This window comes from Coregonus lavaretus (assembly GCF_964263955.1).
Source record: "Coregonus lavaretus genome assembly, chromosome: 29".
In the NCBI taxonomy this organism is placed as follows: Eukaryota; Metazoa; Chordata; class Actinopteri; order Salmoniformes; family Salmonidae; genus Coregonus; species Coregonus lavaretus.
The window spans coordinates 31,327,037-31,354,343 of NC_140016.1; the positions used below are offsets into that span (position 1 = coordinate 31,327,037).

The following is a 27,307-nucleotide window of genomic DNA, read 5'->3' on the forward strand; positions in this document are numbered from 1 at the left end:
GGGTCACCGAATTTCGGAAAATTTTCCAAATAAAAGCCCCCCACGTAATAGTATGAAAGTGTAATTAACCTGTGTTTATTCATTATATATGGAACATTGTCTACACATTAATAATGATTCATATTTGTTCATATTTAAGTGACATTTGCATTAAATGTGGCTTTTAAAACATGTTCCAAGGTCAAATAAATGCCCCCAATGCAAGACTCTTATAGAGAGAAAACGATTCTAGGTGCCGAAGTAAAAGTGGGGTTAAGATTACTCACTAGGGTCTGTATAATCTGTATATGGTGTTACTTCATGGGGGACTGAGGTCTATATGCCCAGAAACACTTTCTACTCCACCCACACCATTAATGTAATAAACTATAGGCCTATAAATTACATATTAGTTTATAGAGAAAACTATTCTAGGTGCCGAAGTAAAAGTGGGGTTGGGATTAATCACTATTTTTGTTTAACATTTAGTGAACCTTGATTTAACTAGGCAAGTCAATTAAGAACAAATTCGTATTTACAATGACAGCCAACCAAGAGGCAAAAGGCCTAATGCGGGGACCAGGGTTGGGATTAAAATAGAAATGTAGGACAAAACACACATCAAGACGAGAGAGACACCGAATCTGGTAAAGAATATCTTGCGGCGTGTGAAGATAATGTGTCTTGAGTATAATTTAAAGTGTTGAGACAAGAAGGAGGGGAGAGGTGTGTGGCGAAGATATGTGCGTCTCTGTCCAGAATGCATGCACTCAGCTCTCCAGAATGTACTCCACTGTCTCCTGCCAATTCATTGTTTCATTGTGTGAATTGTTTGCCTTTTGATTATTTATTTTTATCAGTTCCCCATTACATATGTAACCAGTAGGCCTAGTAAATGTACCGTTAATCCCCATCATTTGGTTACATTCATTTCCGTTAATGCATGTATTACAGTCATTTACCGTTCTCGTTCTTGGAGTGGAAACGTTGTTTGCAGAGTTCACGACCTGCTACACTTGTGAGAAATACGTTTTGGTTTATTTCATAACCATCATTTACTTAGTTTTGTAACGAAAACGTTATTATTAAAATGAAACTGTTCCACGAAAATGCGCATATAAAAATAATCATAACTGCCATGCAGACAGGTAAAAATTGTAGGATAAATTGTAAGCTTCCCCAAACTTGAAACTCACAAGCTGCCTATGGTCTTTAATATAACATCCATTATCCTCCTTAAAACACTTCAGCGAGAAGGCCTTTCTAATTGACCTGGCCCGGGTATCCTGGATGGAGTATGAAAATTTATGCACTCACTAACTGTAAGTCGCTCTGGATAAGAGCGCCTGCTAAATGACTAAAATGTAAATGTAAATATTGACCTCATTCCATCAGTAGAGGATAACTGGTTGTTCTTTAAAAGTGCTTTCCTCTCCATCTTAAATAAGAACAGATATAGCCTACTGCATTAGCATCGAACAGCCCCCGTGATATGCAACTTTTCAGGGAAGTCAGGAACCAATATACACAATCAGTTAGGAAAGCAAAGGCTAGCTTTTTCAAACATAAATTTGCATCCTGTAGCACTAACTCCAAAATGTTTTGGGACACTGTAAAGTCCATGGAGAATAAGAGCACCTCCTCCCAGCTGCCCACCGCACTGAGGCTAGGAAACACTGTCACTATAATCGAACATTTCAACAAGCATTTTGCTACGGCTGGCCATGCTTTCCACTTGGCTACCCCTACCCCGGCCACCAGCTCTGCACCCTCCGCTGTAACTTGCCCATGCCCCCCCCCCCCTGCTTCTCCTTCACCCAAATTCAGATAGCTGATGTTCTGAAAGAGCTGCAAAATCTGGACCCCTACAAATCAGCTGGGCTAGACAATCTGGACCCTTTCTTAATAAAATTAGCCACCGAAATTGTCCCAACCCCTATTACCAGCCTGTTCAACCTCTCTTTCGTATCATCTGAGATCCCCGGAGATTGGAAAGCTGCCGCGGTCATCCCCCTCTTCAAAGGGGGTGACACTCTAGATCCAAACTGTTACAGACCTATATCCATCCTGCCCTCCCTTTCGAAAGTATTTGAAAGCCAAGTTAACAAACAGATCACCGACCATTTCGAATCCCACCGTACCTTCTCCGCCATGCAATCTGGTTTCCGAGCTGGTCATGGGTGCACCTCAGCCACGTTCAAGGTCCTAAACGATGTTTTAACCGCAGTCAATAAAAGACAGTACTGTGCAGCCGTCTTCATCGACCTGGCCAAGGCTTTCGACTCCGTCAAGCAACGCATTCTTATTGGCAGACTAAATAGCCTTGGTTTCTCAAATGACTGCCTCGCCTGGTACACCAACTACTTCTCAGATAGAGTTCAGTGTGTCAAATCGGAGGGCCTGTTGTCTGGACCTCTGGCAGTCTCTATGGGGGTGCCACAGGGTACAATTCTCGGGCCGACTCTATTCTCTGTGTATATCAATGATGTCGCTCTTGCTGCTGGTGACTCTCAGATCCAACTCTACGCAGACGACACCATTTTGTATACATCTGGCCCTTCATTGTAAACTGTGTTAACAAACCTCCAAACGAGCTTCATTGCCATACAGCACTCCTTATGTAGCCTCCAACTGCTCTTAAACACTAGTAAAACTAAATGCATGCTCTTCAATCGAACGCTGCTTGCACCCGCCCGCCCGACTAGAATCACTACTCTCGGCGGGTCTGACTTAGAATATGCGGACAACTACAAATACCTAGGTGTCTGGTTAGACCGTAAACTCTCCTTCCAGACTCAAATTGATCATCTCCAATCCAAAGTTAAATCTAGAATCGGCTTCCTATTTAGCAAAAACAAAGCCTCCTTCACTCATGCTGCCAAACATGCCCTCGTAAAACTGACTATCCTACCGATCCTTGACTTCGGCGATGTCATTTACAAAATAGCCTCCAACACTCTACTCAGCAAATTGGATGTAGTCTATCACAGTGCCATCCGTTTTGTCACCAAAGCCCCATATACTACCCACCATTGTGACCTGTACGCTCTCGTTGGCTGGCCCTCACTACATATTCGTCGCCAAACCCACTGGCTCCAGGTCATCTATAAATCACTGCTAGGCAAATCCCTGCCTTATCTTAGCTCATTGGTCACCATAGCAACACCCAACCATAGTCTGCGCTCCAGCAGGTATATCTCACTGGTCATCCCCAAAGCCAACACCTCTTTTGGCCACCATTCCTTCCAGTTCTCTGCTGCCAATGACTGGAACGAACTGCAAAAATTTCTGAAGCTGGTGACTCTTATCTCCCTCACTAACTTTAAGCATCAGTTGTCAGAGCACCTTACCAATCACTGCACCTGTTCACATCCCATCTGTAATTAGCCCACCCAACTACCTCATCCCCATATTGTTATTTATTTTTCTAATTTGCACCCCAGTATCTCTATTTGCACATCATCTTCTGCACATCTATCATTCCAGTGTTAATACTAAATTGTAATTATTTTGCACTATGGCTTATTTATTGCCTTACCTCCATAACTTACTACATTTGCACACACTGTATATAGATTTTCTATTGGGTTATTGACTGTACGTTTTGTTTTACCCCATATGTAACTCTGTGTTGTTGTTTTTTATCGCACTGCTTTGCTTTATTTTGGCCAGGTCGCATTTGTAAATGAGAACTTGTTCAACTGGCTTACCTGGTTAAATAAAGGTTAAATATTTTTGTTTTGTTTTGTTTTAATCAAAATTCGTGCAGGCGCTTGGCAGGAGGTCCCGTGAAAAAAATGGGCCCGCCTATAGAAATCAAATGCCCGTCCAACTGATTCGTTCTGGGGACCGGCCCTGGCATGGATATGTGCTGAGAGAAGGTTAAGGGCAGATAAAGCTTGTTGGACACTAAGAAAACTTAGTAGAGCGTTTAACACAAAATCCGGGAGGGGCCAGCTGAGTATAAGACTGTAACATCTGAAAATAAATAGGCGAGAGCGCTTCCTCCTGCCTGAGCTATGTTGTCATAGGGTCTGTACAATCTATATATGGTGTTACTTCATGGGTACTGGGGTCTATATGAACAAAAGGGTGCAATGGGTTCGCACTCAAAAAGATGTCGCTTACAGCTTACTTAATTATTCAATGTTATTATTATTATTTTCACTGCATCAGGGATAGCGTACACAGACGTTTTGGCTTTACAGCCTTCTTCAGTTTGTAAGTAACATTTTCTTTTAATTCAAAACAGCATTTGTAAAGAACAACGGATGAGCAGCAGGTGCTTCAGGGTTGCCACTCATCTGCCAATCAGGGATGTGGCTTTTCTGGTCTATCTGTATACAAATTAGTCACAAATACATACAGAATTATAGGGTATGGGAGCGGGCATGCAGGGCAACTGACAAATCAACCGTCCCAGGTGTCCGCTCACCTAAATACATCATATCAATTCATGAGATAGCCCACCACAAAGGACACCAGGCACAGCCGTTCATAAATATGTGGAGCCAACTCATGAACAATATCCAAAATCTGATATGGCTTATAGGAAGGAAGTGAAATCTAATTATTTGTTTAAACCGTGTGGAGATACAGAATTGAATTGATATATCCACATGTCTTCTCTTTGGAGTAATGTGTTGTCATAGTCACCTCCTCTATGTGGTGGATAAATGTTTTCGATCCTGACGCAAGGCAATTCATTAACAGAATTATTTTGTTCTATAAAGTGTCTCACAACTGTTGAAGTGATATCTTGACATCTAATAGTGGATTTATGTTCTCCAAGGCCTACTTTCAAGCCACCGGATGTTTTCCCCAATATAAATGTTATTACAAGAACACTAACATATAAAACATATTGCAAGTAGTGCAAGTTATACTTAAGCAATAAGCCCTGGGGGGTGTGGTATATGGCCAATATACCACGGCTAAGGGCTGTTCTTAGGCACTATGCAAGGCGGGCATATACCACAAACCCCCAAGGTGCCTTATTGCTATTATAAACTGGGTACCAATGTAATTAGAGCAGTACAAATAATTGTTTTGTTATGCCCCTGGTATATGGTCTGATATACCACGACTGTCAGCCAATCAGCATTCAGTGCTCGAACCACCCAGTTTATAAATGACTTTATCTCATAGGTCCTAGAAGTCTGAGGGTATACAAAGTTAGAACATTTCCTTATGGTGCTAGAAGAGGTACATGATCTACAGGGGAAGCATCCTTTATGAAGGCCTCTTTTCTCTCTCTGACCACATCTGATTGAACCAATATGTTTGATAGATTTCTTGCTCTACTGACAATTGAGATGTACAAACTATGGCATAAGGGGACGACCAGCGGATAAGAGGCAATCTGTAATTTCAATTAAGACATTAATGAGCGAGCTGGACGGACATATAACTATTTGTTCAGCACTTTTGAAATGTACAGCGACAGAATTCAGAACATGGGCTGTTCTTACAGTGTTCTCCCTGTACACCAAGTCAGAACCGTAGGATAAATAAAGGGGGCATATAAGCAGACAATGAAAGCTCTTACAATATTCGATGATTACGTTTCTCTAAAACAGATTATAGGCTACATGTGCACCACCAAGTCAGAGCAGTATAGGCTAAATTATGAGGGGAAAAGGGACCAAATTATTAGGGTGAGGCACATGGGCTATGTCGTGGAAATTCTAATCAACAATGAGGAGAGACAAGGTGTATTATTTTAACAATCTAATTTCCCGTAGGGTAAAGTTAAAACACATCAGATGATACAGGGTCCCGTTAAGCAGAACAAACACCTTCTAAAATTAACACCCTTTCCGGAAATCTTGTTATTGTAACCTGTTGCATTGATTTAGTAAGAATATAAACCTGTTGATTAACAAATCTAGAACCTTCGACAAGTTGGTGCTGTTTCATCAGCTTAATAGTCAAAACTAACTGTAATCCACTTCAATTACTTTACACTGTTCCACGTAATGGAAACAGATTATCAGTTTAGAATACATTAACTGTTTGCTTAAATCACTGGTGTTACCCAAACTATAGAACTGAGTAATAATAATGATAAATTATCAAAACATCTCCGCATTCAACTTAGTCAAAACGCTTCACCAAACTCAACCCACTTCATCCCTTACAGCCTGCTCGAGTTCAAATGATCCATAAACAGACCACTCTGAACCTCTCAGAATACTTTGTATACCCCTTACATACGTCTACGTATGGGTGCGCAAGTTGGTATATTATTATTATACATTCCATTATTACTCATCAAATCTGTAGTAATAGATTATACACACATACAATTTGTCATATCTTCATATATTCACAGAATCTATACATAAGATTAGAAATCTTAGGTACTCACATCCACCACTCCATGTGCGTTTTCAACGACTCTCCATCACCACAAAGCAGCTCCAAACATACTGCCAGCGGGAAAAAAACTCACGTTTCCCGGACGCTGCCCTGCGGGTCATGGGAATAATGCTCCACAGGTATCCTCAACGGTTCTCTAGACTCACTTGCCGCTACTGTTCTAAAATAACATCATGCGCTCAATACCACCCCGTGATATTCTATGATGGGCAGTGATGGACGGAACCAAAAAAAACAACACTATACAGTATATCGGAACTTATTATCCAAATTTAAATAATCTTATCATGCACATTTCTATATCTTATTATCCAAATTTAAGATTAACACTTATTTCTACACTCACACAACTCTCATATCACATTCACAGAATACCACAAAGACTCACAATAACATCTAACAATAGTAACCCAGGGCATAGATGTTTACCTCATTTATCAAAACATTTCCTCAAAACAGGGATGTAGCTCAGTTGGTAGAGCATGGCATTTGCAACGCCAGGGTTGTGGGTTCGATTCCAGTATAAAAAATAAAAATGTATGCACTCACTAACTGTAAGTCGCTCTGGATAAGAGCGTCTGCTAAATGACTAAAATGTAAATGTAATTACACATTATAATTTAAACGTCACCAAGTCAGATACCCTTGCAAGGTGTCACCTGCACTCTAGTTCCTCGTTCAATACATTAACCTCACCAGTCCTACTGTGATCAACCCAGTAACACGGATCTGGACTTTTGGTTGCCCGCAACTGGCTAATTTAACAATTATGTCTAAGGATACCTCACTTAAGAACAATCCTATCAACTCAACACAATCCTGCTAGTTAACCCAGCTGTGGCCCCCTTAAGGAGGACCTCGCTCTGGGCATACAACAGGAGCTTTTCTTATTTCTTTTTTTCTTATCTTTTCATCACTTATTGATAGATTGTCCAAGCTCACCTCTCAGTACTATGTTCGGGATCTGGCATCCACCCGAGCCCGCTTCCTCTCAGATCTTAGGCGGGTCAACAGGTGAAGGTTTTCCCTGAGATCCCAATTTCTGATCTCCTGTGCACAGTTTACCCAGGTCTTCAGCAGCGGTCAACAGGTGAAGTGCAGATCCCATCCTCGTCGCCAAAATTGTCATGGAAATTCTAATCAACAATGAGGAGAGACAAGGTCAATCACCAATCAGGATATTACGTTATTCAAAACGTATTAATAAGGTTGGGTCGAGAGCTCTGACATACAGACAATGCAAAGGTATTTTATTGCAACAATCTACATGACAAACAGCAGATGGTTAGGATTTGTATGAAATAAATGAATAATTCACAGCAGACAGTATCTGCTATGAAGACTGTTCTCATTGTATGGAAACCAGTGTTTGGCCCCCAAGACAAGGTTCTTATCATCATTATATTATTTATCCATACCCGAGCCATCTCTCCCTGGTACCTTACATTACACAAACACCGACTCATTCTATGAAAATGCAGGCTCAGTCAGACAAGAGACATCTCCCTCTCACACAACATTAATAATTAAATGGAATGTGACTGTTAGTTTTAGCACCTAGCCATCCCTGAATCAATTGTTGGCCCCCCGTGGGAATCGAACCCACAACCCTGGCGTTGCAAACACCATGCTCTACCAACTGAGCTACATCCCTGCCGGCCATTCCCTCCCCTACCCTGGACGACGCTGGGCCAATTGTGCGCCTCCCCATGGGTCTCCCGATCGCGGATGGCTATGACAGAGCCTGGATTCGAACGAGGATCTCTAGTGGCACAGCTACTAGAGATGTGGGCAGTGCCTTAGACCACTGCCCACACATTTTCTAGAGGATTGAGGTCAGGGCTTTGTGATGGCCACTCTAATACCTTGACTTTGTTGTCCTTAAGCCATTTTGCCACAACTTTGGAAGTATGTTTGGGGTCATTGTCCATTTTGAAGACCCATTTGCGACCAATCTTTAACTTCCTGACTGATGTCTTGAGATGTTGCTTCAATATGTCCACATAATTTTCCTTCCTCATGATGCCATCTATTTTGTGAAGTGCACCAGTCCTTCCTGCAGCAAAGGACCACAGCATGATGCTGCCACCCCTGTGCTTCACGGTTGGGATGGTGTTCTTCGGCTTGCAAGCAACCCCCTTTTTCCTCCAAACATAACGATGGCCATTATGGCCAAACAGTTCTATTTTTGTTTCATCAGACCAGAGGACATTTCTCCAAAAAGTACGATCTTTGTCCCCATGTGCAGTTGCAAACCGTAGTCTGGCTTTTTTATGGCGGTTTTGGAGCAGTGGCTTCTTCCTTGCTGAGCGGCCTTCCAGGTTATGTCGATATAGGACTTGTTTTACTGTGGATATATATACTTTTGTACCTGTTTCCTCCAGCATCTTCACAAGGTCCTTTGCTGTTGTTCTGGGATTGATTTGCACTTTTCGCACCAAAGTATGAAAAGACAGAACGCGTCTCCTTCCTGAGCGGTATGGCAGCTGCGTGGTCCCATGGTGTTTATACTTGCGTACCATTGTTTGTACAGATGAACGTGGTACCTTCAGGCATTTGGAAATTGCTCCCAAGGATGAACCAGACTTGTGGAGGTCTACAATTCTTGTCTGATTTCTTTTGATCTTCCCATGATGTCAAGCAAAGAGGCACTGAGTTTGAAGGTAGGCCTTGCAATACATCCACAGGTACACCTCCAATTGACTCAAATGATGTCAATTAGCCTATCAGAAGCTTCTAAATCAATGACATCATTTTCTGGAATTTTCCAAGCTGTTTAAAGGTACAGTCAACTTAGTGTATGTAAACTTCTGACCCACTGGAATTGTGATACCGTGAATTATAAGTGAAATAATCTGTCTGTAAACAATTGTTTGGAAAATTACTTGTGTCATGCACAAAGTAGCTGTCCTAACCGACTTGCCAAAACTATAGTTTGTTAACAAGAAATGTGTGGAGTGGTTGAATAACGAGTTTAATGACTCCAACCTAAGTGTATGTAAACTTCCGACTTCAACTGTACATATGGGCTTATAGAGAGAAACCGATTATAGGTGCCAAAGTAAAATTGGGGTTGGGATTACTCACTAGGGTCTGGAGAATCTATATATGTTGTTATTCCATGACGGACTGAGGTCTAAATGCCGAACAACACTTTCTACTCCACCCACTCCATTCACTGCAATGCAATACACTAGGCCTATTGGTGATTAGTTACTTTAAATACACTTTAATGACCTAGATTAACTTAATGATGATGAGCCAGTTGTGTCTTTTATATATTTAAATCAGCTCAAGGCCAGCCTTGACCTGTGCCCAAAAAATGCATCTTGGCCTGACAAATAACGTCAAAGACTTAAAGTGGAGCCATTGGACACTATACGGTACAAATATTGCACTGTATAGGCAAAACGATCCATTGTGTGTCCAGAAAACCAGGGTCCAGTCTACTCACTAGAGTCCCTCGAATACAAAACAGCCAATCCCTTCTTCAAGTAAACAGATGAGGTCCATCAATGCCAGAACAGCAAGGCTCATTAACAGCACCTACTCTGAGGCCGGTGAACTCATGTTGAGCCTAAATCATACTTATGCATTGTTGTACTGTCACTTTAACTCTCTGCTGACTAATTCAGGACTATATCTACATTTTAGTCATTTAGCAGACGCTCTTATCCAGAGCGATTTACAGTTAGTGAGTGCATAAAAAAATGTATACTGGCCCCCCGTGGGAATCGAACCCACAACCCTGGCGTTGCAAACACCATACTCTACCAACTGAGCTACACAGAGCTCTAAATGACAAAACAATAAATTAACTATTTTAGCTTTCTCTTTGTTTGCTTCCAGTGTGAAATAAAACGCCATTCCAAACCAGACTTGCAGTCATGGCGTGCCCTATAATGTAGGTAAAAAATTCAGACTATAAGCATGTGATTAGGTGAGTACTAACTGCTTCAAAGAAACAATGGAAACTGCTGTATGTGATCAGTAGATGGGGTGGTAACTGGCTGGCATACCTGTAAATGACCTACATTATCCTAATGATGATGAGCAGGTTGCAGACTTTATACATTTAAATTAGCCAAGGCCTTACATGGTCAAACATGCATCAGGTCAAGCGATTTGGCTAGACAATTTGTAAAAAAAATTTGTATCATAGTAAGATCATGCTGCTATAGATTAGTATCACTCCAATTATGCCTATAGCTTATCAACGGTTATCACCGAGGTTAACAGCGCTTTTCTTCAACCCATCCTGGTCGCAATTAATCAAAAGGTTTGCATCTTGGATATGGGTTTTTTGACTGAAAGTAGCAGGGATGTGGGTTCGAGTTTTTGTGATTGTGTGACATATTATTGCCTTGTGCTCACCAGATAAAGGTAGACTGGACCCTGGTTTTATGGACACACAATTTATAATTTTGCCTGTACAGTGCTATATTTGTCCATATAGTGTCCATGGCTCTATTTTAAGCTATTTCACCACAGTAAAAAGTCCAACAACACTTGTTATGACCTTGATTTTTGTTCAGACTCACCTGTTTTGGATTAGAGGGACTCTAGTGAATAGACTGGACCCTGGTTTTATGGACACACAATTGATTGTTTTGCCTGTACAGTGCTATATTTGTACCGTATAGTGTCTAGGGGCCCCATGCAAACCTATTTGCTCCACCTTATAATATTATTTATCTTATATAAATGAGTAATTCTCTTTCGTTCAGATTTCCCTCCATGTAGATATAATTGTTTTACATAATGCAAAAAGATTATCACGCTGCAGTTAGCGTTTTACCGCCGACTTTTATTTTGATGGCAAAAATCCAAAACCCGGAAGTTTTAATGTTGCTGCCGGGAAGCTAATGTTGCTGACTTGAAACTAAAGAGCTTCAATCTCGGATATCGTGAAATTTTATTTCCTATATTTAGATGCGCAGATACGTTGTAAAACCGGGAACAACACTGCTGTCTACTGAGTTGGATGTGGATTTTTAAGGAGGTGAAACTACCAAAAATTAGTAGCTTTTCCAAAATGTTTAACTAAAATATGTTATATCGACATTGTTCTGTGCCCAATCCTAAAGTAGTGAACCCCTTTGCCTAATCCCATTCCATTCAACCACTGCTATAACCTACATGGATAGTAGATATGTCCCAAAAGTGTGCATGTGAATATGTTGGCCATGTATTGATAGAAAATCACTAGAAAAATATATGCAATTTCTGTATTGCCACAAGAGGCCTTAGAAAGGGTCAGCTATTAAATGGAGGCAAGATTACCACCAAATTGAAATTGAGCTAACAAGAATATGTTGGTGTGCCTCATTACATGACATTTGGAATTCTCCGGTGCGGTAAAGGCTCCTCTCCCAATCTATTTGAGTCAGCAGCAGTTATCTGAGCTAGACTTTGGCGAATGTAATTGCTTTTGCTCAGGGGATGGATTATCTTCACACACACTTGTTATCAAAAGTTAGAATCTTCACACACACTTGTTATCAAAAGTTTGAATCTATGTCACAAGACAGGAAAGACCTGGGTCCCGGACCTGTGGTATCCAATATTGGTGTCCAAGTCATCCTTGGTGAATTGCTGTTTTTATTCTCGAGGTTCCCTATGTAGAGCTAGCAGAGCAGAACAAATCTTTGAGTACTTTTAGATAAGTGGCAAAACTTTTGAGATTTTAAAGCAAAGCCAATGGACTTAACCAAAAATGTATGGTTTACATTTTGCTATACTTTCACTTTTCAGACAAAACTTGGGAGATATTTTAATCTCATCAAATCCTTGTTTGAGGATTTAAATTGCTAATTTACTGTAAATTGTTGCTGCACAGCTAACTGCAAAATACACCAGTGTAAGGGTGTGGTATAGTAGCCTACTTGCAGTGCTCCTAAACCGTTTCAGTGAAATAGATCATGCAAATTACTCACGAGAGTTGTAATTGAGTACTGACAGAGAGTAAAATGGTTTTATTCACTTTTGTATACAGTAGGTGACAAGGTGGTGTTTATCAGACACTTGGTCAGGTCTTCAGGACAACACAGCTGATTGAATCATCTTCCGTTCTTCACCCAAACTATTTCAGGGGAACTAATTTGTGAGGCACCTGCAGCTTTTCTCTGAACGAGTTAATCTCTCTAGGAAGGGAAAAACAAAGAAGCATTTATGAGTTGTAGGTATTTGTCAGGCAAAAATATCATAATAACCCTTCATAATAATCCTTCTAATGAATACTGTTCACTAAAAATACTACACACAGAAATGGTCAAGCATGATGTGTGGTTTGAATGGGTTCATTCACCAACCAAAAAGTGCCTTGCAAAATTATTCATAACCCTTGGATTTCTTCACATTTTATTGTGTTACAAAGTGGGATTAAAATGGATTTTAAAAAATGACAAAATCAACCATCTACATAAAATACTCTAATGTGAAAGTGGAAGATAAAAAAAAAAACTTTTTAAAAAGATGAATAGAAATTAAATAACTAAAATATAGTCGTTGCATAAGTATTCAGCCCCCTGAGTCAATACATGTTAGAAACACCTTTGGCAGCGATTACAGCTTTGAGTCTTCTTGCGTCTTTTAGAGCTTTACACATTGTGCAATATTAGCCCATAATTCTTTTCATAATTCTTCAAGCTCTGTCAAGATGTTGGGGATCACGGCTGCACAGCAATTTTCAAGTCTTGCCATAGATTTTCAAGCAGGTTTAAGTCAAAACTGTTACTTGGCCACTTAGGAACCTTCACTGTCTTCTTGGTAAGCAACTCCAGTGTACAGTAGATTTGGCCTTGTGTTGTAGGTTATTGTTCTGCTGAAAGGATAATTCCTCTCCCAGTGTCTGGTGAAAAGCAGACTGAAGCATGTTTTCCTCTAGGATTTTGCCTGTGCTTAGCTCTCCCCAGTATTTGCCGATGTCAAGCATACCCATATGATGATGCAGCCACCACCATGCTTGAAAATGAGGAGGCAGTTACTCAGTGATGGGTTGGATTTGCCCCAAACATAAGTCTTTGCATTTAGGCCAAAAAGTGTATTCCTTTGCCATGTTTTTTTTTGCAGTATTACTTTAGTGCCTTGTTGTATACAATATGCATGTTTTAGAATATTTTATTCTGTATATTTGTATTCTTCTTTTCACTCTGTCATTTAAGTCATTGTTGTGGAGTCACTACAATGTTGTTGATCCATCCACAGTTTTCTCCCATCACAGCCACTCTGTAACTGTTTTAAAATCACCAATGACCTCATGGTAACATCCCTGAGCAGTTTTATTCCTGTCCTGCAGCTCAGTTCAGAAGGACTGACACTTTGATGTGTCTGGGTGGTTTAATACATAATCCACAGCATAATTATTAACTTGACCATGCTTAAAGAGATATTCAATGTCTGATTTGTTATTGTTACCCATCTATCAATCACTGCCCATCTTTATGAGGCTTTCCAAAAGCTCCCATGTCTTTGTAGATGAATCTGTGCTTGAAATGCAATACTTGACTGAGGGACCATACAGATGTGGTATGTATGGGGGACAAAGGAAGGGTTAGTCATTAAACAATAATGTAAACCTCTATTATTTCACACAGAGTGAGTCCATGTAACTTATTATGTGATTTGTTAAGCAAAATTTGCCCTCTGAAATAATTTAGGCTTGCCTGAAGATAGGGGCTGAATACTTACGCAACGACTATATTTTAGCTATCACATTTTTATGAATCTTTAAAAGATCTTAAAAATTTTCTTCCGCTTTGACATTAGAGGATTTTGAGTAGATTGTTGAGAAAAAAATGACAATTAAATACATTTGAATCCCACTTCGTAACAAAATAAAATGTGAAGAAATCCAACGGGTATGAATACTTTTGCAAGGCACTGTATCACGCATGGCCCTGAAACTTTATAATGAATTTGCATCACATGTTCGAATTCCTCAAATGCTGTGGCTATAGTTTCATAATACAAAAAGTGACATATCAAATGAGAGGTCAGATACGCCCTGAGAACAAGGCCTATGCAGAAATAGGAGTGCGTGTCAAAAGAGGGGCCCCTCATCCTCTCCCTTACAATTGGGTTTACTGGGTCAAATATATCTTCCGTTATGCAATGTGTCCTTCATACTGGTGTTTGAAGGGAGGAAATGTCCCATTTCTGTAGTTAATGACTTGCCTGTTGAGAAGGAACTGTTTGTTGTTATCTGGGATGTAACAGTCGTACTTGTTGTGTGTCCATGCGAGTTTGCTGCGGGCTCCAACAGATTGCTTATCTAGAAAGTGGGGCGGTGCGTGCCTGCAAAAGTGGAAGTGGTGAATAATGGATGGAAAACAGTGCACCTACGTTCACTCAACACTCCACAAGCCTGCTGTGATGCTATCACTTTCTCATTGGAAATGTGCACAGCGTGCAGGTAAAGTGATTCTGATTGGCTGAAAATAAAATACATTAAATAAAGTGTGGGTTACCACATGTGGGGCCTACCATGGGTTTTGATATCTGTGGGTGACTCTGTCCTCAAGGGCTGAGCGGAATTCAGCTCTCTGTAGGAACAATATGGTCTGAGTCACTTTGTATGTTATAACATTTGAACGAATATAATAAATTGTCACAATTTAAGTGGCTTGTCTTAATACCGATGTAATGCCGGCATCAGAATGAGAATGTGTCAGAATAGGGTCATGAGTCATGACAACTTTGAGAATCGTGATTAGAGTATTGTTGTCTTCTGACAACATTCAAGCACTGTGGCATAATTTGTTGAGAATCATGATTACAGTTTTGAGCATTGTGACAGGTGATCGTAGTGCTTGACTTAGACTGAAATAGGTGCCGGTTCTTATTTTGGGTGCCCGTACTGTTTACATTTATAGATGCAGGAGCTCCACGATACTTTTGAGCTAATATTCTATAAGAGGAACAGGAGCTCAAGCAGTAGAAAATATGAGGTGCCGGTACACAGCTCTGGTGAGCTATGACTTCATGACTACAGTATTCTCTTATGACATCATTCTGGCCATAGTGACAGGTGAGTATAATAACCATATCATTATTAATTAGAATAGTAGAATGGACATTAACCTTATTATGAAGGTTCAAAGGTCAGCCATGTTGGTCAGGGAGTTGGTCAACCATGGTTTGCCAGTGCTGTGATACGATATTGTGTAAAACAATGAATGTGAAGAATGTATCTGCACTGTATGTGTGTTAGCTAACTAGCCAGCCAGTTTTAGAGGAATGATCCCATTAATTTTTCAAATGAACTGCCAATATGCCAACATTCCATTCAAAGAATGCAGTCCATCCATAGCCATACACTGGCTCAAATCAGTTGATGATAGGACTTGGACAAGTTGTAAATGCAACAAGTACTGATATTGTATCATATAATAGCACTCACATAAAACCCATATAAACTGTATTTATAATTATATGACAATATTTTAGGTTGACTATAATTCCATTAACAAATGTTGATAGATCACATGCCTTACTTTTAATTTCCTGCATAAGTAAAAGCAGGAAATGCATCACCTATGCCTCTCCTGCCATTCATTCCAATTAGACTGGTTTTGGATTTCTCCCTGACCAAGATGGCTGCCATTTTCACCCCATTATGGAACTTTGAGGGCTTATGACATAGCCCCTCTAGTAATTTAAGAGGATCTCTATGATTATAAAATCATGATTACACTATTGTTTTGTGACAACATTCTTACCATTGTGGCAGGTAACATCAATAATGTTACCATGAGCCATTTAAACATGCTGCATGACTTTTCAATAAGAACAAACTAACTTGTCTTAAACATAAGACAATACTCATATAGGTCTTGATAACACAAGGTTACATTTGCATATGTTGCATTTTCCATTATGTCATACCACAATAAAATACATGATGCGGCTAATCTACTAAATGTTCATCAAGGTCGCCTAACTCCCTCCTTTATTCATAATCTAATTAACATCCAGCTCACAGGCTTCATTTGGGCCCCACCTTAATTTGCATATTGCTGTGCAGCGTCCTACTGTTCAACAGCTGGTGATATTGCATGCCCCATCCCACCCCTCCAATGTAGCACTGTTTGGGCATGGGGGGTGGGGTGCAGGGAGCAGGCCGGCACAGGTAATTCAAATCGCTTGTACCCTCAGGTGACAAAGGGCCATCGCCAATGTAGCGGGGAAAGTCGATCAATCTTGCCCTGTAGTCTCCAATTCCATCTGGACCTTATTAGAATCAACATAGTGAAATGTGAGAACCATTCATAAAATCGTGAGCAACACAGAGCCCTAGTCTAAAGGTTTGTTCTATCCGGAATCCTTGGGACGTCCATACCCTAAACCCTAACCCTAACTTTAAACCCTACCCTAACCTTAACTCTTACCTAACCATTACCCTAACATTAACTCGTACCTTAACCATTTTAAATGTGAACTTCCATGGGGTGACGTCAGAGTTGGGATGTCCAAAGGATCCCGTTTAGACTTTTCCCTAGTCTAAAGTAGTGCCCTAAGGAATAGGATGGTAGGGTGGTTTCATTTTACACACAGAGAGTGCATTTGCCAATGAAAATGCTGTGTCAAGTATCTCTCATCCACTCACCCCAGCAGTTTCTTGTCCTGACCTATCTATATATCATTGAAATCACAAAATACCAATATTCATATCATGACAGACCCCTAATGTATAATTTCCAAAATAGGCCTAATTATATACACCATGAATAAAATGGAACATACTGTAGGCTACACACAATAGACTATGTAATAAGAGGTGATTGTTGTAACCTATTTCTACCCTTGTAACATTCTACATCAAACCCAATAATTATGTGACACATACCTGTAAAAAGCATCCTTTGTCCATAGGCTAGGGGGAGCCTTCCTTGTAACATTTTGCTACTCTCCATTGGAACTGTTATTTTTGGACTAGATACCAGCACCGGGTACACGGTTAAACAGCACGCCCGCGGGCGATAATGTGAGCCCAGTGCGCGCTGGTCATGGGGTCAGTGAGCTGTTGCCATGCGACTCATGGTTGTCACAGTGTCAGTGTTTGAATGCTTTAGTGCCGCGTTCTCGTACTAGTCGGAACTAGGAAACTGACTCCACCTGCCGTATTTAACGAACTAGCAAGTTGGACATTTCCGAGTTTCCTAGTTCCGACTAGTATTTGAACGCGACATTACTTAACTCGGTTGTGTCATAATGACCTGCAATTCGGTGTCCAATTTTACAAAATGTAAATGTACCATGGTCCACCAATTTTTCTTGAAAACCTTGAACAGCACTGGAGCATGTCAAATATAACACGTTGTTAGAATATAGTAGAAATAAGTATAATATAATTAAATGGAATTGAATAGAATAGTTTTTTCCCATTTCCTATTCATACAGTTGGCATTTTCCTCCATAGATCAAAGCGGAATGAAATTCCAGTCAAATAGAGCTTCAATAAATAGGCCCCCCAAACAATTAATTATAACAATGAATTATTCCTACATTTGCATTTGAGTAGCCTATTTTCTCCTTGAGTAGCCTATCTTTATGTGTTATTCCAGTTTCTGTCATTGGATGGCGACAAATGATAGCTTTGTAGGCCACAATGCATTGTCCTCCGGCTCCATTTTTGGAAATGGACTCGCCCATTAGCCTCCCCTTGTGTCAGTCACCATGGTGGCATACGGCAGAAAGCTGTGGCGGCGGACCCATCGTCACTTTTAAACCCATCATAATGCTTTTTTAAAGGTTGCCTTTGTGCATGTAGCCTATTCATTTATTATAAAAAATGGACAACCGGTTATTGCCAGGATAGATTAGTAGTTTACTATTTTATTTGAAGGCGGATACATGGAATTGTGGCAAAATCAAGAATGCTGAAGATACATGTATTTGCTTTTAGCGTCGGTTTAGATAAAGGAACAGTTTTTCCATAATACAACTGTATAGCGACAAATCTACTGGGATTTGGATTCAGGATTCTTCGAGCCGCACCTTAATAGCAATTGTTTTCGTTGGGACCGGTGGCAGCCTTTTGGTATCGGTTTGGGGACAGAAGAAACCCCGAGGCTCACATTGTGGCCTGGCCATTGTGGCCTTTAGACCACTGGAGTTCTCTTATTAGTGGTTAACAGACTCCGATTGTGGCTTGGTCTGTGAATATCCAGACTGCAAATATTTACAAATTGTCAACAAGATAAGCAATTTAATTATTTTAAACTTGTCTTCAAAACAATGGCGTCTTATGTCGATAACAGCTTTCGTCAAGCTGTGATGATGAATCCGGCAGAAAGAACGCAACAGGTCAGTATAATTATTTGATAAGCCTTAAAATACTAATCTCGAGATGATGTGAAACCACTCGGTTACTGTGACAGTGTTCTATCACTTCCCGCTGCCACTCCTTCGCTACATTGTTACATTATTTCAATGTGTTGCCATTCTGCTACAGTGTTACGTATCCTGGCTACATCCCGCTAACGCTCTATCAAGGGAGATAATCTCGAGCTACTTAACATAACAGGATTTGATAGTAACCCAGCCACTTAACGTTATGTCACGAATTTATTCAGACCTGGCACATCAAAGCAAATGTTTCCTGTTTTCCAAACGGCTATGTAAACATTCGTAGGCTACATTGTTTCTCAAATAGTCAAATACCAATTTGCTAGATGTAAATTACGATTTTTAAACAAGAAAGAAAAAACAAACCTTCAAATCAATTTTTTTTGGTCACATGGGCGGAATACAACAGGTGTAGACCTTATAGTGAAACGCTTACTTACACTAATGCTATAGGCGTAAACCAAGTCTAAACAACCCTTAAATGTGTGTCATTAGGCATATTGAGCTTGCATGGACATTTGATACAATAGTGTGTGTTGATTAATAGACCATGACCAATTCTGATGTACACTTTAGGCCTCTCCTAGAAGTGATTTGAACATTCAGGATTCCTAATCTGTAGGCTATATCAGGTATTGGCCTGTATTGCCTTGATCATGACTCTCAGTTCCCATTACATTACACATAAGAGTCATTGGACAAAGGCGTTTCTGTACAGGGGAATTTTGTTAAGAGCCCCGACGCTCAGTCAGAACATAGTGTCAGAACATTAACAGGCATTGCTTGTGGTACGGTTTTGGAAGCATAAGGATCTTTCATATTAGCAAAAAAAAAAGGTTAAATTGATAGACACCTTTTTTTAATAGGGTTAGTGTTCCCACATGGTAAAATCTCCATGTCACAGCGCTTGTTTATGGAAAACATATGGAAGACAAGCGGCAACCACCTGCGCTAATTGGCTATCTAGCATGCCCCGAACACCTGTGTGTAAGCGTAACTCAGGAAGTGTAGTTTCGTTGGGTAAGTGTAGTTTCGTTGGATGGCGGCACCCATAGCTGTATGAATCTGTGCAAAACTGCTACATTAAGTGTATCTTGAAAAAGTATGAAAAATGTATGCACTCACTAACTGTATGTCGCTCTGGATAAGAGCGTCTGCTAAATGACTAAAAATGTAAATGTATCTTTTATTTGAATGATTCTTTCTCGCTTATGAAAGATAGGGCCATATGTTTCGAAAGCCGTATTGCAAGCGATCATTATTAATGTTTCTAAACTTTAAAATACAGCGCCGGGATTGTAGTTCACATGAGCCAGTTGTGGGCGAAGCTAACGGCTGAAAACTGTAGGGAGAAGGCAGAATGCCACCTAGAGTTTACAAGGGCTATCTGTAGCCTAATAATGTACTGTTAAGGAGTGTTGGCGAGCCTACCATTACGTCTTAACATCCAAGGACCTTATAATGCATGTTATGTTGGAGGGAGACTGGCTCTGGGAGCCAAAACTGTCAAATACTCCATCTCAACATGAATCGATTTTTAATTGCGATATGCTTCTAGAAACATAAAACCCTTCACTTTGATATCACATCAAAAATAATTTCACATGCAAAATATACACTTACAGTACACTGTTTTAACCAGGTTTAACACCGTTGTAGCTGACCGTATTTTTCAGTTAAACACTTTTCCTTCCTTCCGTTACACACAGTTGTTCCCTAGCAAGATAGATAGCTAATTAGCACAGGTGGTTGCCTCGGTCTTCTGTCCGTCTTCCGGCTAAATCCATTTGAATTCAATCAATTTTTGACTGCAAACCTTTTGACTTGAACGAAACCTACCATACAAATTCCATTGTAGAAGTGCTAAGAAAGTGATGCCAAAACATTAGAGGTAAAGGTTGATCTATCAATTAGTTAGTGTTTTTACTGATATCAATTTGTTTATGAATGATTAAGTGATTAAAACTAAAATCAGTAACAGAATTTCCTAAAAAAAAAAACTGAATTGTGTACAATCATGGGAAATCATAGTAGTCACAAACCACAGTTGGGTCACCTGCTACTGTCCTCCCATCCCCGTCCACTGGCATACTGTCATGTTCAGATGATAACTTCTCTCTCTCTCTCTCTCTCTCTCTCTCTCTCTCTCTCCCTCTCTCCCTCTCTCCCTCTCTCCCTCTCTCCCTCCTGGCTCTTACTGACACCTACCTATGAGACCCTTCTCTTTCCATTTACTGTAACCAGCGTCCTCACCCACTGAGCACCAAACGACACTGGACGTGCATGGACGTTGAAAAGTAGTTGACATTTGGTCAGTCCGCCCTGGCCTTGATTTCAACGTCCACAGATGTCCTTTTTTGGTCTGGTCCGGACCTGCCTTAATTTCAATGTCCACAGACATCTGGACCGGCCTTCATTTGGCCCAAACATAGACGTCTATGTTGGACAGCACAGTACAGTACAGTGAAGTAGGGCACACTAAAGAAAAGTAGAGTGTAGTTCAGTATAGTAGAGTTCAGTACAGTAAACATTAGAGGATGGGGAAAGGGGATACCTAGTCAGATGCACAACTGAATGCATTCAACCAAAATGTCTTCCGCATTTAACCCAACCCCTCTGATTTAGAGAGGTGTGGGGGGCTGCCTTAATCAACGTCCATGTCATTGGCACATAGGGCACACTAAAGTTGAGTACACTATAATGTACTGTACTGAACGATACTCTACTTTACTGTATTGTACTGAAATCTACTGTACTGAACTATACTCTACTTGACTATACTAGTGTTGCACGGTATACCGATACTTTTTCTATACTAGAACAAAATAGTTCGGTACCAAAAACTTTATTAATTCACTTAATTGGTCTCTCTGTCACATCTCTCCATCAGCCAAAGATGATCTATTGTCTCAGCGAACACTGTGTGTGTGAATAGGGCTCCAACGGGCCGCACCCGTCTTGCCTCGTGATTGACATCATTACTGGTTAGAGACAGCGCACTTTTATAAAATAAGCTACTTCTATGCAAATATTGATCAGTACAATAAAAGTCCCAAATGGAAGGGAAACAGATTGTTTGTCATCTGTAGCCCCATGAAAGCAGCCAAAACAAGCTCCGTCAATCAATGCACGCCCACAGTCCTATTGAATATGCGTTCACCTGTATTGTGAATAGGTCTAGGCTACATCTTGATTCACCCAGTTTATCATTAGATTTACCATTCAAATAAATGATTACCATTATGTTATGTAGTTAGATTGGTGATAACAAAGTCAAATTGATTGTATAATTTATTCATCAATGGCTGTCTCTGAAACATTTTGACGTAAAACATTTCAAATGTAATGCTATTGAACTCAAAACATGCCCAACGATTGAACAAAGCAGTAGCTGAGTTTGTCTGGATCAATTACCAATATTTATTTTGCTGTGGTATCATTTTGGTTTTGAGTATCACAATGTTACCCAGTATCGTGATACTAAACCTGGTATCGAAGTCAAAATTCTTGTATCATGAAAATACTCTTCTGTGCTGTACTGTACTTAAAAAAAAAAAAAAGGTATTTGATTTATTTGACCATTTAAAAAAAACAATATAACCACACGTGGATACAGTACAATGCCATTAAAATCATCGAGGATGACACAAAAAAGTTACACGTATTTCCATCGTTGTCCTCATGAAAATACATAAAAACAAAATATACACAAGATTGTACTCTACTGAGCTGTTATCAAACTTTGCATCTGCACAGTTCTTCCAGTAATTGTGTTTTCATAATGTCCTTGTGCATAGAGTTGTATGGTTCGTTAAACTTTGAAATCAATGGATTTTGTTTGGCATACATTTATAAGTGAAAAATCTGTATCTGCACAATTGCACTACCGTGGAATTGCCCCCATGCAATTGTTTATTGCAATATTTTCGCTTCTTATTCCCAGCACATTTCAACCATTAGGCAATGGGCCCTGTGGTTTGATGGCAGCAAGAGATACGCACAACAATAGCCTAGAGAATCGATAGTCCAACAATTAAAATAGTGGGTGAGCTGATGGTGACACAGCCACATGTTGATGTATCTGTCTATCTGACATTGAGGAAACAATTAAACGGCTGTCAAGTGTTATCATTGATGACTCGTTAACCGTGTGCTAGTATGCCAACACATTTCATGCATGTTTCATTAAACCTCATAGTGGTGGTGCATACCATTATGACATGAGTAAAGAAGTGTTTGAAAAATGTGGACTGACCACAGTCACCACACAAGTTCTCCTTGAAATATGTCCAGAATGTTTTGAATTATAACTAGACAGGCCCCCCTTGCACTTTAGTTTTGGAATTGTAACTTGTTAATCATTCAAATGTTCAGCTAGTAGTGTCCCCCATTAGCAACTGACAGTATTTGTCCTATTGGAGATGGCATGGCTTCTTGGGATTAACACCGGGTTCGGACTGGTGTGGATTTGGCCATCTTAAAGCCCTAATCGTGACCTGGCGTGCATGGTGGTAGCCTACTGAGACAGTGTGATTTTCCATGGCACTGTTGCCTTCGCTTGCCTAGGTTGTTGTTCAGTACTTTGTGGCGACTGTATGACACAAACCACCATATACACACACAGGATGATTGTTTGATAATGCATTATGTTGATTGGGCACCTACAATATTTTTATTAGGGAAATGGAGAGGAAAGATTAAAGCTATAATTAGAAACACACAGGCTACTTTTTCGCCTAAGATGCAGGAGCCATCCAAGAAGGGACAATGAGTCAAAGGCTTGTCCGCTCCTTGTAATTGTTTAGGCAGGGGCAAAGCCCATGAACACAGTCAGCAAGACCTCTGGCTAACGGTGAATCATATAGCTCAAACGTCAGAGCTCAGACAGTGTCCTTGTGTGCTGGATTTAGCAAGGGATTAGCATAGTAGTCAACCAGTGGCTAGGAATATCCAAGTGAAAAGGCAGTGAGGAGAAGAAGGTGGAGACAGGAGCCCGGGAGGCCCAGAGAGAGGGTGGAAGCTTGTTTCTCTCTCTAGTGAACAGCATCCTGCCCGGTGTGCGAGTGGCGAAGCAGGCCGGCAGGAAGGACTGGCTGATGGCAAAAGAAAGGAGAGGAAATTTTTTAAGTGACTGTTTTTATGCTGCTTGTTTGTGTGTGGTTTCTGGTTTGTGACTGCCGTCCTATTTTGAGCACCCAGTCAGAACAGAAGCATGTGAGACGGGCTTGATTGAGAAATAAAACGGATTGCGAATCACTTTTGTCTCATGCTTTTGTTAGCTTAGCAGTTCGCTTCTGGGTAAATCCATTTGAATTCAATCACATTTTGACAGCATCCCTTTTTATTTAAACAAAACTTTCCATGCATGTTTGCCCATGGAAGAAGTGCCAAAACATTCTGGAGATAAAGGTACTCAAGGTTGAGCTGTTTGGCATACCCCACCATACCATGAGACATCCATGTTTTCATCACTGGAAAAGATAAACGGTTAAGTTTGGTATCATTTAAAAGCTTATAGAGATGTCAAACAATTTGAGTATATATATATATATATATATATATATATATATATATATTTTTTTTTAAACCTTTATCTAAAAACGTTTTTTTCTTTTTTCTTTCCCATATGCCATATGTTGTAGCTTAGTCCCTATTTCACATCACCTGAGTATTTTGTGTTGTGCCCACCATCGGTTGAGACAACATTCTCTTGAATACAGTGTGGGTGTTATTTCAATCTTAGAAATATAATTCATGGTCGGGAGGCGTCACTACAGTCCCGGGTTCGATCCCAGGCTGTGTCGCAGCCGGCCGCGACCAGGAGATCCATGTGGCGGCGCACAATTGGCCCACCGTCGTCCGGGTTAGGCCGGGGTAGGCCATCATTGTAAATAAGAATTTGTTCTTAACTGACTTGCCTAGTTAAATAAACGTAAAAAAATAAATAATAATAATAATTCAACTCAACATTATCTGATGTGTGGACCTCCAACCATCTTCGTGGTATCATTTTGAAAGTAGAAATGTAAATGTTATTCCCATTTTAGTACATTTATCATCACTTCTACAATGTGAGACCATGGGACTATAAGGTTCTATTGGACATGTTTGTAAAAACGTAGTTAACTATTTATATACAGTACCAGTCAAAAGTCTTAGAACATCTACTCATTCCAGGGTTTGTCTTTATTTTTACTATTTTCTACATTGTAAAATAATAGTGAAGACATCAAAACTATAAAATAACACACAGAATCATGTAGTAACCAAAAAAGTGTTAAACAAAAATATTTATATTTGAGATTCTTCAAAGTAGCCACCCTTTGCCTTGATGACAGCTTTGCACACTCTTGGCATTCTCTCAACCAGCTTCACGAGGTAGTCATCTGGAATGCATTTCAATTAACAGAAGATTAACAGAAGATAGCCCTATTTGGTAAAAGACCAAGTCCATATTATGGCAAGAACAACTCAAATAAGCAAAGAGAAAAGACAGTACATCATTACATTAAGACATGAAGGTCAGACAATCCGGAAAATGTCAACAACTTTGAAAGGTTCTTGTAGTGCAGTCGCAAAAACCATAAAGCGCTATGATGAAACTGGCTCTCATGACGACCGCCATTAGAGTTACCAGCCTCAAGTAACAGACACATCTCAACATCAACTGTTCAGAGGAGACTGTGTGAATCAGGTCTTCATGGTGAAATTGCTGCAAAGAAACCACTACTAAAGGACACCAATAAGAAGAAGACACTTGCTTGGGCCAAGATACACGAGCAATGGACATTAGACCGGTGGAAATATGTCCTTTGGTCTGATGAGTCCAAATGTGAGATTTTTGGTTCCAACCGCTGTGTCTTTGTGAGACACAGAGTAGGTGAACAGATGATCTCCGCATGTGTGGTTCCCACCGTGAAGCATGGAGGAGGTGTGATGGTGTGGGGGTGCTTTGCTGGTGACACTGTTATTGATTTATTTAGAATTCAAGGCACACTTAACCAGCATGGCTGCCACAGCATTCTGCAGCGAAACGCCATCCAATCTGGTTTGGGTTTAGTGGGACTATCATTTGTTTTTCAACAGGACAATGACGCAACACACCTCCAGGCTGTGTAAGGGCTATTTGACCAAGAAGGAGAGTGATTGAGTGCTGCATCAGATGACCAGGCCTCCACAATCACCCGACCTCAACCCAATTGAGATGGTTTGGGATGAGTTTGACCGCAGATTGAAGGAAAAACAGCCAACAAGTGCTCAGCACATGTGGGAACTCCTTCAAGACTGCTGGAAAAGCATTCCAGGTGATGCTGGTAGAGATAATGCCAAGAGTGTGCAAAGCTGTCATAAAGGCAAAGGGTGGCTATTTGAAGAATCTAAAATATATTTTGATTTGTTTAACACTTTCTTTGGTTACTACATGATTCCATATGTGTTATTTCATAGTTTTGATGTCTTCACTATTATTCTACAATATAAAAAAATTGTAAACATAAAGAAAAACCCTTGAATGAGTAGGTGTGTCCAAACTCTTGACTGGCAGTGTATATAATAGATCTTTAAATGGTTCTTCATATGTATGTCTATTTAGTTAGATTTCTGAAATGTTAAGTAAAAAAAAAAGAAAAACTAGAAAGTTCTCTGCATAAACCCATTTGAACTTGGCGCTATAAGGTTTTATCTGCAATCCAATCGCAAGCCTGAACAAATACAGACGGACCAATCAGAACACATGTCTTTGCCATCTCCCTCTATAAGTATGGTGTAGGCTAGTCTAGCCATAAAAAAACAACAACTGTCAGAAATCTTAAAGTAAATGATGTTGTCACATCGTTGTTCAGAGATAACAGTTATTTTTCTGATCATAATACATTTCTTAATCTATACTGAACAAAAATATGAATGCAACATGCAACAATTTAATCGATATTACTGAGCCCACGTACTGGGGAGCCAGGCCCACCCACTGGGGAGCCAAGCCCAGCCAATCAAAATGAGTTTTTCCCCACAAAAGGGCTTTATTACAGACAGAAATACTCCTCAGTTTCATCAGCTGTCCAGGTGGCTGGTCTCCGATGATCCTGCAGGTGACGATGCTGGATGTGGAGGTCCGGGGTTGGTGTGGTTACGCGTGGTCTGCGGTTATGAGGCCGGTTGTACGTACTTCCAAATTCTCTAAAATGACATTGGAGGCGGTTTATGGTAGAGAAATTAACATTCAATTTTCTGGCAACAGCTCTGGTGGACATTCCTGCAGTCAGCATGCCAGTTGCACGTTGCCTCAACTTGAGACGTCTGTGGCATTGTGTTGTGTGACAAAACTGCACATTTTAGAGTGGCCTTTTTTTTGTCCCCACCACAAGGTGCACCTGTGTAATGATCATGCTGTTTAATCAGCTTCTTGATATGCCACACCTGTCAGGTGTATGGATTATCTTGGCAAAGGAGAAATGCTCACTAACAGGGATGTAAACAAATTTGTGCACAACATTTGAGAGAAATTAGCTATTTGTGCATTTGGAACATTTCTGGGATCTTTTATTTCAGCTCATGAAACATGGGACCAACATTTGACACTTTGCGTTTATATTTTTGTTCA

The 27,307-nt window shown here is 40.2% G+C and overlaps 2 protein-coding genes across 2 annotated transcripts in view; one reads left to right on the forward strand and one right to left on the reverse strand.

Moving 5' to 3' along the window:
- Window positions 1-14,465: 14,465 nt before the first annotated feature.
- Window positions 14,466-17,273, reverse strand: LOC311104629 (protein SPMIP2-like; the record flags this gene model as incomplete). The annotated part of the gene is made up of 4 exons (XM_084146483.1): window positions 14,466-14,655; window positions 14,845-14,903; window positions 16,361-16,590; window positions 17,207-17,273. 4 exons carry the CDS (start codon window positions 17,271-17,273, stop codon window positions 14,466-14,468), a joined length of 546 nt encoding a protein of 181 aa, XP_084002609.1.
- Window positions 17,274-18,072: 799 nt separating this feature from the next.
- The window catches only part of LOC311104782 (rap guanine nucleotide exchange factor 2-like), a 139,872-nt gene continuing 130,637 nt past the window's right edge, over window positions 18,073-27,307 (forward strand). Inside the window, exon 1 of the mRNA XM_084146696.1 lies at window positions 18,073-18,666. Within this exon, the coding sequence (XP_084002822.1) occupies window positions 18,598-18,666 (69 nt within the window). The 5' untranslated portion in view covers window positions 18,073-18,597. The remainder of the gene's footprint in view (window positions 18,667-27,307) is intronic.